Source organism: Onychostoma macrolepis, chromosome 24, assembly GCF_012432095.1.
Source record: "Onychostoma macrolepis isolate SWU-2019 chromosome 24, ASM1243209v1, whole genome shotgun sequence".
Classification (NCBI taxonomy): domain Eukaryota; kingdom Metazoa; phylum Chordata; class Actinopteri; order Cypriniformes; family Cyprinidae; genus Onychostoma; species Onychostoma macrolepis.
Window position 1 is genome coordinate 10001080 of NC_081178.1, and position 11460 is coordinate 10012539.

The following is an 11460-nucleotide window of genomic DNA, read 5'->3' on the forward strand; positions in this document are numbered from 1 at the left end:
CGGAGTGTGTCCAGGCAGAGGAAAAATGCCTGCAAATGGCTGAAGATCTTTTTTGTGTTTTCCAAAGCTGCTCCACTTATGGTGACTTTTTTTTTGTCATCGTTTTGAGATGATTCTGGTGTGAAATGTTGTGCACATTTTACGTATGCCAAATAAAGGGCTTAATACCAGAGCTCTGAACTCTACAGGAGTGTTTACAAAATGTCAGTAATACCTCTCTGCTCGTGCAGTGTAGCCAGTGTCATCTTGGAAACCAAATTGAAATCTTTGTAGGTTCCTCCTGCAGTATCAGAACTGGCCAGCGGGCGGCATTTACACTGCTTGATATTGTATTACGCGGTCAATGGTCAATCCTCGATTAAATTGTTTTTACCCTTTTTTTCCTTTTATATTTTACACATCAGCATTGTGAATAGCTCTATAGATTCAGAGTACTTATTTTTAAGCCATTTTTGCAAAACGGTGAAATGTTCTTTTTATGTATTTATATTTGTCGCAAGTTCTCATTTGTATACTTTGGTCCAGTGTGGAAAATAATTGTGCCCGTCAGCTGTGACTGTAGCTTGAGTTTATGTGGAACTGATGTGTGGAAATCCAGATGTGTTTATGTACTACAAAGTGAACTGCGGTGATTGTTTCGTTTGTGTTCTGACTTTTTCTAAAGAAATGCCTTGACAAATCAAGACATACGTGCAAGTGCACATCTGAGTGTCGCTGTGCTGGAGTGTTTGTTTTAAATGAGGGTGAAACAAGTAAATTAACCAATAAAAAGAGACAAAATATCTCTATACAGAAAAACAAAGCAGTCTTTCATGAATTTAGATAGATGGATGAGTTTTATTTATACACCTACAGCATTTTATGGCAAATTTCACTGTCTCAGATCTGACTTTGAATGGCTTGTAAGTATTAACAGATGGGTTTTATTGTTCTTTAAAACATCTTTGACTGTTTATGTGCTGATAAAATCTCAGTTTATCACTTTTACCACCAGTGACCGTATTTTGACTTTCAGCACAGTTATGAAAATTGCTGGTGTTTACAAAGATTGCAGGACGTAATTTTGTATGTGAAATGTTGTAGCTGTTTTTGTGGTGTTAAGGAATGTGTACATTGGTAAAGAATGTTTTTTTTTTTTTTAGTCTTTTGGACAGCCTTCTTATATGAATTATGAATTACACAGCCTTTATAATATTGTTCTTATTTTCTTTCTTTTTTGACATTCATTACATTTTATACTTTATTAATAAGGAAAAAGTAAACATGAAGCCATAATGACATTATTATAGAAGATTTGGTGTTGGTGTCCTTTCATTTTCTTTATTTCTGTTACAATCAAATAAAAAATGGAAACCTTGTGCTTCAATGCATGTCAAGAACAGTTACTTATTTGATCTACTGATGTGCAAGTCTGGAGGTTAGTTTTTTGTTTTGTTTTTTGTTTTGTTTTTACATCTTTTAAAATGCATATGTTACAGATAATGTAAAAACAAAAAGACATATTTTTTAATTTTAACATGGATATTTTGTGAATGAAGTACATGCTTATATGTAAAAAGTAACAATAAATGTCTTTTTTTATAAATAAAAAACTGCAACAATTATACTTTGTCTGTCTCTCTCTCTCACTGTGTGTGTGTGTGTGTGTGTACACTGGTGTTTCAAGGGCTGTTTTTTACCCTGAACTCTTCCCAGCTCATTAGCACTGAGGCCATTCAACTCTTGCAAATCACAAGTTCAGCATGTTAAACATACTTTTCTCATACTCCTTTAACAATCTTTGTCAAAATGTGTATATGTACTGTCAGTCTTGTGAACTTTGGTCTGTCTTGAGTTGTAACCTAAACCCTCCCAGTTACTGTTCATGCCTGTTTTAACGCGTGTTGTGAATTTTCTTTCAATTTCATATAGTGTGACTATCTTTCTAGCTAACATTGTATCTAGTCATCCCTTCTCTGAATCGATTTAACCATAGTTTCATTAGAAATAAAAAAAGAAACAAATGTGGAAACCAAACATTCCACAATTGTTACTATTTTTATTTTTTTATACACTGACGTTTATAGTGACAACCATAAAAACGATTGTATTATACAACAGTATGCCTTTTTGAAGTTAATAAAATACCTATCCTCTACTTTACCGAATCATTTTATAGCATTCGGGAGCGTGCAAAGTGTGAGTGTGACGCTATTGCGCAGGCGCAGTGTGGTCAAATGAAAGCGTATTTTCATTGGTCAGTGATCCATCAATATTTACCCCTTGCATGGGCGGCCCCTTCAACAAGTGCAGGGATTCATCTACACACCAAGTCTACAAAACATCAGCCTGCTTTCCTCTCAGTTTATTAGTTTCATGCATGCTGAAACGAACCTGTGTTGAGGACAGTGGGGTTTTCACGGATTACAGTTTGCCCTGGATCTCCTAAATAAACGCTGAGTGTCAAGATGGAAATGTCCAATTTCACACTTTTTGATCCGCGATGCAGGGCAGAGGCTCCGTTCTCTATTGATGTTATTATGCGTAAGTATCTTTAATTTGTTAGGCTATTTGAACAGAAAGTTTTTCCTTAATGCTAATTTCCGTGAAACTTGTGTTTAAAACAGCAGTCAAAACATAAAATTGCTCTTACTGTAGAATCTTTGCTGTTATTAATGTAGATACGTAAAAATATGAAAAACTTTGCCATTGTAATAGACAAAACCTCCTAAAGCTTTTTAACCTATTTTTAAGGAGACCCCATTATTAGTAGAAGTAGTGGTAGTATTTTACTTTAGTAACAATAACTATAATGGTGGAAATTATTCCGATTTCCTGCAATTTAAATACAAAACATAAAACATTAGTTTTCATATTAGGCTAAGTAATGTAGTTATGTAAATAAACAGTCTCCAAATTGGCATAAATTACTGTGGCTATATATATATATATATAATTTTTTTTTTTTTTCTTGAATATTGCATTTTAAGTAATATTCTGAATCTTTTTCTTAATTATTTATATATATATATATATATATATATATATATATATAAATAAATAGTGATGATACAGAGTTGTATAATCAAACGTATGAATCAGAATATAATGTTCAATGTACTCTAGCAAGGCATATTTTATGTTAAGATATCTTTACAGTTACTTTTGAATTTGACTTTGAAGCCAACCCAATCATTTTTCAGATAAAAGCACCGATTGATAAATGGATGGCCGCTTGTTTCTGTATATGGTCATAGAAAAACTCATAAAGGTAAAAATAAAAAATAAAAAGCCAATGAAAGCAATAGTCAATATCTTACACTGCTTCCCACTCATTGTTGATAAGAAGTGATTGTCCTGTGGTTCAGTGCTCTTGAACTTGAGTTTGCATACGTGATAATGTTGAATGGCACTAACGTGGATTCTTTCCAGGTTATCACCCTCAACTGTAGTAGACTATATGTGTGTCAAACCCGCATTCTTGTTTTAATTGTTCCACCTTTACTCAAACTCACAGTAGAGGGTGGGAAGAGAGTAACATGCGTGATTGTAAACGTAAAGGTTGATTTGTCCTCAGATGAACTGTATTCATGCACAATGATGTGTAAGGCAGATGTGTTCTTGTTAAAACGACTTACAAGAAAGTGCATGTACTGTGATTGACAAAGACTTTAGAAGGTCAGTTGTGAAATAAAGTTAGGAAACATCACATAACATCAGAATGAAACACCGAACACCTGGTTTGTGTAAAATTACACACCAGCACAATGTGCCAAACATAAAGTATCATTAAAATAACGTTGGTACAAAGTGATACAATCTCAAATGGCTTCAGCATGCATGGGCTGGTATGGATTGACGTCCCACACACAGCACAACATATTGGTTTGCAAGGTTGTGAAACCATTATTCCTGAAATCCTCAGTTCTGACTCTGACTATTTTTCCACTTCCTTCTTTCTTTCTATACTTCATTCTGAGTGGAAACACATGGAAAGTTAGGAAGTAATTCATAAGGTTTCAAAAGGATATGATGGTCTTAAAAGAGTCTAAAAAGTTATAACTTTTTTGCCTCTATAAATCTAGAATTGTCCTTTTATTCCACATAATATACCTTTAACTGTTTATTTTGGTGTTTTCATTGTTTGAAAATTAGTTAAATAATGTGATTTCTAAGCTTAAGGGATGACTAACTTTAATCATCTATCATTATCTGTACATTTTCCACATTTCCAGTATTATTTACCATTATATGTATTCATATATTGCATTAGCTTTTATACGTTATATTTTTTAAATTTTAATGATTTTGTTTATTTATTACACTATTTACAGTAATTTGACATTTGATGGCCACACCATAATTATTAAGATAAAATCATAGATTGATAAATGGATAGCATACTTATTATTATTATTATTATTATTATTATTATTATTATTATTGTTTTAATTGGTCCAAAAATAGTTTACATTTTTAAAATAATTTATTTTCATTTTAGTAATATATATATATATATATATATATATAGCTTTAATATTTTAAGCATTTCATTTAACTTAAAATGAAAATTAGAAATGTTTCCTTAAATTGCAACTAACTGAGATAAATATGTTTCTCATCTAATATTTAGATTTTAGTCTTATTTCAGCTGACCAAAAACTATTTAAAGTCGTTTTAGTTTTATAACAATGCTTCCATTAGGATAATGCTAAAAAAATGCATAGACAATGATGTAGCCATGTGGATATTCTGATGGTGGTGTTTGTGTTTTTCAGAGCTGGATATCTTTGGCATTGTCCTCTTCTCTGTGCTGACTTTAATGGCCACAGTGTCCATGCTGGTTTTCATTGAAGAATGCATCTACATCTATAAGAAAGTACCTCCAAATAAGAAAAGTATAATCATCTGGGTAACCGGAGCAGCACCGGTGAGTTCTATCAGTTGAACATTTGTCCTTTTTATCTGCTCCATTATTTATGTTATCATTTACATTCCCTCCCTGCCTTTTTACAATCTATTATTTTAAAAAGTGTTTTAATAATTCATCACTCCTGATTCAAACTGATATGTCAAAAATGAGCTTTATCTGTATCCCAATGGTACGGTTAGTCATTTCTAGTGCATTACTGCCTGGATGAGTGATTATGAGTCTCAAGTTCATCTTCTTCTAAGGCATTATGTTTATCTTTATCGTTTTCAGGTCATTGCTACCATGTCTTGTTTGGGCATGTGGGTTCCAAGGGCCACAATGTTCACTGATATGACATCAGCCACGTGAGTTCACTCTTAACACTACTTTTCCAGAGTGTGGAATGGAATGCATGGAAAAATGAAGTATAAATTATGTATTAAATGTAATTCAGTTGCACATTATTTTCACTCTTCAAAAATTACTTTCTGTCCCAGATATTTTCCAGTGTACAGAACTTTGAAGGAATTTGTGGGTGTGTGTGCAACCGTGACACAAATTAACATATTTCTGACTTAATTGGCAGATACTTTGCAATTGTGGTCTTCAAGTTCCTGATTCTCATGATTGAAGAGGTCGGAGGAGACAATGCATTTCTCAAGCGCTCAGAGAATAAGTCATTTAAGATTAGCACGGGACCTTGCTGCTGCTGCTGTCCGTGTCTGCCAAACGTCCCCATCACACGGTAAGCAAACCTTAAAGTGTGCTTCTCACATGCCATCAGACCCAAGAAGATTTGACTTGCCATAAATCACTGCCATAATGCTAGCCGTTGTGGGTTGTTGCTATGAAGCTCAAAAAGGGCCCACTTGGGGGCCTCAGCAAATATCCAAGATGGCATCAAGAGGACTTAAAATGATTTAACGTTAGAAAAAAAACAAATAGTAATGAAAGCTAAAATAACTAAAAAAATCTATATTTTTATAATTTAATTTAATCTATATAATTTATATTAATATCATTTATATTATAAATAAATATATTTTAATGTATACAAATATTTTTTTTCTGACATACTGTATATACATGCACGTGTGTGTATTTATATATACATAATACATATACACAGAACATGCATACATGTATTATGTAAACAAAAACTTTTGGATGTGATTAATCGCGATTAATCGTTTGACAGCACTAGTTTTAGAAAAAAAAATGTGGATGTGGACAATAGGCCTTAGTCAGGGTAGTGCCATATTTAAAAAAAAAAAAATTTCACAGGAATGATGGATAAAATATGGTGCATTCAGTGGACTGTATTGTTGTTTAACAACATACCGATTGTTCAGCTGATGAAAGAAAACTTTCAATGGGCAAAAACTTCATAGAGAGGTATGAAAGTTACGAGTCCTCACAGCCTCATTTTTCCATCTTAAAGGAACACTCCACTTTTTTTGGAAATAGGCTCATTCTCCAACTCCCCCAGAGTTAATAAGTTGAGTTTTACCGTTTTGGAATCTATTCAGACGATCTCCGGGTCTGGCGATAGCACTTTTAGCATAGCTTAGCATAGATCATTGAATCCGATTAGACCAGTAGCATCGCATTCAAAAATGACCAAAGAGTTTCGATATTTGTCCTATTTAAAACTTGACACTTCTGTAGTTATATCGTGTACTAAGACCGGCAGAAAATGAAAAGTTGCGAATTTCTAGGCCGATTTGGCTAGGAACTATACTCTCATTCCGGCGTAATAATCAAGGAACTTTGCTGCCGTACCATGGCGCAGTGATTATTACGTAGCGCCTGAAAGTAGTCCCCAGCTATATTATAACTAGGTACCTAGCTGGGGACTAATTTCAGGCGCTGCGTAATATCACTGCACCTGGTGCGGCCATGGTACGGCAGCAAAGTTCCTTGATTATTATGCCGGAATGAGAGTATAGTTCTTAATCATATCAGCCTAGAAAATCGCAACTTTTCATTTTCCGCCGGTCTTAGTACACGATATAACTACAGAAGAGTCAAGTTTTAAATAGGACAAATATCGAAACTCTTTGGTCATTTTTGAACGCGATGCTAGTGGTCTAATCGGATTCAATGATCTATGCTGTTATGCTAAAGTGCTATCGCCAGACCCGAGATCGGCTGAATGGATGCAAAATGGTAAACTCAACTTATTAACTCTGGGGGAGTTGGAGAATGAGCCTATTTCCAAAAAAAGTGGAGTGTTCCTTTAAATTCAATATATATTCAACGAAAGAAAAATAGAATTGAAAAGAAAGAAATACAATTTTAGCTGTAAAGCAGCTCTAAAAAGGCAATAGTGTAACTATTCAACTCAGTTTAGTTAAAAAATAATGCAAAGTTCATCAAATTATGAAACAAGCTTAATTCAGCCATAAGCAGCTCTATAGAAGAGCAATATTGCCATTTTGTTGCAGAGTTCATCAATTATGACAGATAACTATCATTATCCAGTTCAATTTAGTTCAAATTTTGTTCACATCCAATAGTGTCAGTGCAATCAAGTCAGAGGTGACAGTGGCGAGGATCCAAGATTCCATCAGGTGACATTGATGGAGAACAAATAAACTGACATCTTTGCAATTAATGGCCCATATCTTTGACTGGATGTCATCAGGATAAGTGCACCTCTGGCCATTCAACTCTTCTGCAAACATGAAGTCTTTATCATGCTTGGTGCATAACCTAAAATGGGCACCTCAGGGCCATTGCACCCTTTGCTATCTGGAAGAAAGGAGCAGTTTGTGTCTCCTAGGAGGAATTGGCTTTATATCAGTGTTATGTAAGACTTCCATTATCAAACCCAACACAAACAGTTGAATACACTGTAAAAAAATAAGTGTATTTTTAACTGTAAAATTTTGTAAAAACGCTACTGAAAAAAAACTGTTAATATGTTAACAGTGAGTTCCTGTACTATATACAGGGGAAAACTGTAAAAGATCTAACCAGACATTTCATGTAATTTTACAGTAAAATGCTGTTAATTGTACAGTTTTTAGAAGTAAAAATAATAAATCAATGTATAATTTACAGTCAAAAACTGTAAACTGATATTCCCAGAATTCCCTGCGTGACACTCCACATTTGAAAGTATTTTGATTTAAATAATCATGTTTTTTAATAGTTTTTGTTATCAGTTATGTACATTTGGGCTTTATGTTACATCTTCTGTTGTTTAATGAAAGTTTATTGCATTATTTAAGTATCATGTGTGTTACCATGATGGTGTTTTGTGTTTGCATGAATGACTCTGTGCACCTTCTATATATTAGTATATACTTCTGCTTGTGGCGAAGCTACCTGATTCTTCATGTGGCTTTCTCTTTTACCACATGCATTATTATGGTGGTTGTCAGTATGTTAAAGGTACAAAACAGATTTTAATAGCAGTGTGTGTTGTTTAATTTAGTGGTTTACATTCAAATTTCCCTGTTTGTAAATTACAGTTTTATACTGTACATTTTACAGTTTTGTTCTGTAAATGTGTTTACAGTTTTTTTTTTTTCTGTATTTTTTACAAAATTATTCTGGCAACCACAGCTGCCAGAATTATTTTGTAAAAACTACGGAATTATTTTTACAGTGTACCTGTGGTTGGGCTCATGTGACTTGGAATGTCAAATCTGAAAACTGAAAACAAAATAGTTGAATTTTCTTCAAATATTATGCTTTGCTTTTTCAGACGATCTCTGTTCATGTTGAAACTGGGGTCCTACCAGTTTGCGCTGATGAAATTGGTCTTAACCATCCTTTCTATAGTCCTCTGGTCGAATGGCAACTTCAGTGTAGCTGATGTAAGTATAGACTGTGCAAATATTTTAATACCTAATTTTATTGAGAAAGACAAGAGTTCAGAATGTCTCTTTCTCTGATCTTTAGGTTTCAGCCAATGGAGCATCCATATGGATAAACTGCTTTATAGGCGTTCTCACCATTATCGCCCTTTGGCCTGTGGCGATCATGTTCATGCATGTGCGAGAGGCATTGCGCACCCTTAAAATGATCCCTAAATATGCCATGTATCAGGTTTGTGTGTTTTCTCTGTACTTATTACTTGCAGTTTTAGAACATGCTTGGTGTTTAGTATTGCTGGAATGAATGTTACCAGTGATTCAACAGTTGTATCTTCCCATAGTTGGTGCTGATTCTCAGCCAGCTGCAAACTGCTATCATCAACATACTGGCAATGAACGGGACTATTGCATGTGCGCCGCCCTACACGTCCCAGTCCCGTGGAAACTGTGAGTACCATCATGTGCAGGGATTAAAGTTCTCCGTAGCCACGACGGATATCCGTTAATTGCAGCGAGTCTACGATGGATTTCCGTCAATTGGAAAAAATTAGGGGAGAAGTAATATGTAGCGCGTTGTTGTTGTTGTTGTTCTGCCGGCACACCAAAAATCATCCCCACCACGTCTGCAGCTTCTCACTGACAACATAGTAACGCCGCTCGCATCGTTCACAGTCGGGTTATTAGCAGAGAACACAGAGCAGAATTTGATTTAGTTTCATTTATTCATGAATCTATAAATTTAATTGCACTCATGCCACCTCTGAGCCTCACATGATTGGTAACTTATTTGTCTTATTCTACTTTTATTGATTATTGATCAGAAGGTGCTCCTAATTTTTTTAAAATAAGGAGGACAAGCGCTCCTCAAAAGAAAAGTAAGCACAGAGCCATGTGTAACATATTAGATCCATGCATGAGGTCTAAATAAACCTGCTGCTGTCTTTCATTATACAGTGAAGACTATCCAATGTTATATATATACAGTTGAATAGATTATAGTTAGACCTAACTGAAAAAAATAAGTACTGATAATTTTAATTTGTATCTTGTTGTTTTTGTTTGTGCTATTGATTGTAATTAATTTATTTGTTCTTACTTTATTATTTACTATTTACTTGTCTTTTTTAGTTAATATAAATTCAATTCTGAGTGCAGGTGATTCTTGGGTGGGGAGGGGGCGTGTATGAGTTTCTGTGAAATACAAAAAGTGAGGTTTAGCAGAATGAGCTGCTGTCTTCCATATAATGAAAGTGGATGGGGACTAGCAGTTGTCAACCTCTAAAAAGCAGCATAAAAGTAATAATTTTGTGTTACACCAAACTGAAGAAAGAAAGTCATACAGTTTTTGAAATTTCATTTTTTTGGGTGAACTGTCCCTTTAACTCTTGCTTAATTTTGCTACAAACACTTAAGTGTCTGTCAGACTTTAATGGTTCTTAAAAACACCCTCAATTTCTTTTCACAGTGATGAGTCAGCAGCTATTGATTGTGGAGATGTTCATCATCACGCTAGTGACCCGCGTTTTATATAGACGTCAGTATGACCCCATACCAGATCTGGAGGATGATGTTGAGGAGACAAAGACTGTCCTCACCTCAAAGAAAGCTGTAGATATTGCCTGAGAAAAACAGACTTTTGCGTGTGATTGAGATTTTGTTATATTTTTGAGGCTGGTATGTTGAAAGAAATTGAACAATGATGGTCAGTAACTTTGTATTTTCTATATGTATGTACATGCTAGTATCTAAAATTTTGCCAGATCTGTTTTTTATTGACGTTACTGCAAGCTGTTTGGCCATAGAATTTGACTGTAGAGTCAACCATGGCTTTGAGGGCCCTGATTGATATTGATGTTTACACTTTGTATTGGGTGCGTCAGTCTGGGGAATCAGGACTGCAAAGTGCGCATTCCTGATGAAGCGAGATAAAGTCATTTCTATGGCTTGATGATGGACCGCATAAAAGACTTTTGGAATTGTATAAAGGTCAGGATTCATTATGTTGCTAAATTGAATGTTGATATATTACCCTTTGTACTGTTAAATCTGTCACTTCCTACTGTTGAATACAGATTTTTCCAGTAATCATGTCTTTTGTTTTATGTTGTTATTGATGTTGTAACTATTAAAAATAGGTAGCCTAACTGAAATAAATGTGAAATAAAGTAAAATATAAATATTGGATGAAAAAAACGAAATGATAAATAAAAACTGAGGTAATAAAATTGATCAAACTAAGTTTATTAGTTTTTTAAATAGTGATTTAAAAATATATATATATTGGTGACAATAATAAAAATGACAAAAAGCACATACAATTTAACTAAACAAAATAACTTAAAATGTAATTAATAATATAATAATAAAAGCTAACTCAAAATATTAATTCCAGCTGTAAAATATATAGTCTAAATGATACTAAAATAACACTGTTATCTGCACACAACTGAGAACCAACACAAATCTGTTTGCTAACTGGATTTTTTTCATGCTCAACTTTTCAGACAGTCAGACCGAGAGACCAGCTAAACCATTCTAAATCAGCTAAGACCACCAGACCCCCTTAGGCTGGTTTAGTAGCCTATGTTTTTATTTTTTCAGCAAGGTAATTTTCCTGTTTCCATAAAATTGAAGTTTTATGGACAAACAACTGTGTCACGTGGGTATCAGAATTAATAATAAACGTGTAGCATTAAACGTTGGTTTTGCAGGAAGGTATACATAAAAATAACATTTAAAAAA

The 11460-nt window shown here is 34.0% G+C and overlaps 1 protein-coding gene across 1 annotated transcript; it reads left to right on the plus strand.

The window, feature by feature from the left end:
- The first annotated feature begins 2267 nt into the window (after positions 1-2267).
- Positions 2268-10912, plus strand: slc51a (solute carrier family 51 subunit alpha). The gene is made up of 8 exons (XM_058765167.1): positions 2268-2523; positions 4758-4909; positions 5183-5256; positions 5478-5636; positions 8607-8718; positions 8804-8950; positions 9060-9165; positions 10184-10912. Exons 1-8 carry the CDS (start codon positions 2448-2450, stop codon positions 10339-10341), a joined length of 984 nt encoding a protein of 327 aa, XP_058621150.1. The 5' UTR covers positions 2268-2447; the 3' UTR covers positions 10342-10912.
- Positions 10913-11460: the final 548 nt, after the last annotated feature.

Bases quoted from the DNA above. Each gene is read 5' to 3' on its own strand.
- slc51a (XM_058765167.1), top strand. From the start codon at position 2,448: ATGGAAATGTCCAATTTCACACTTTTTGATCCGCGATGCAGGGCAGAG. The intron at 5,257-5,477 runs GTGAGTTCACTC...CTTAATTGGCAG, and splicing joins ACTGATATGACATCAGCCAC to ATACTTTGCAATTGTGGTCT. The intron at 5,637-8,606 runs GTAAGCAAACCT...TTGCTTTTTCAG, and splicing joins CCAAACGTCCCCATCACACG to ACGATCTCTGTTCATGTTGA.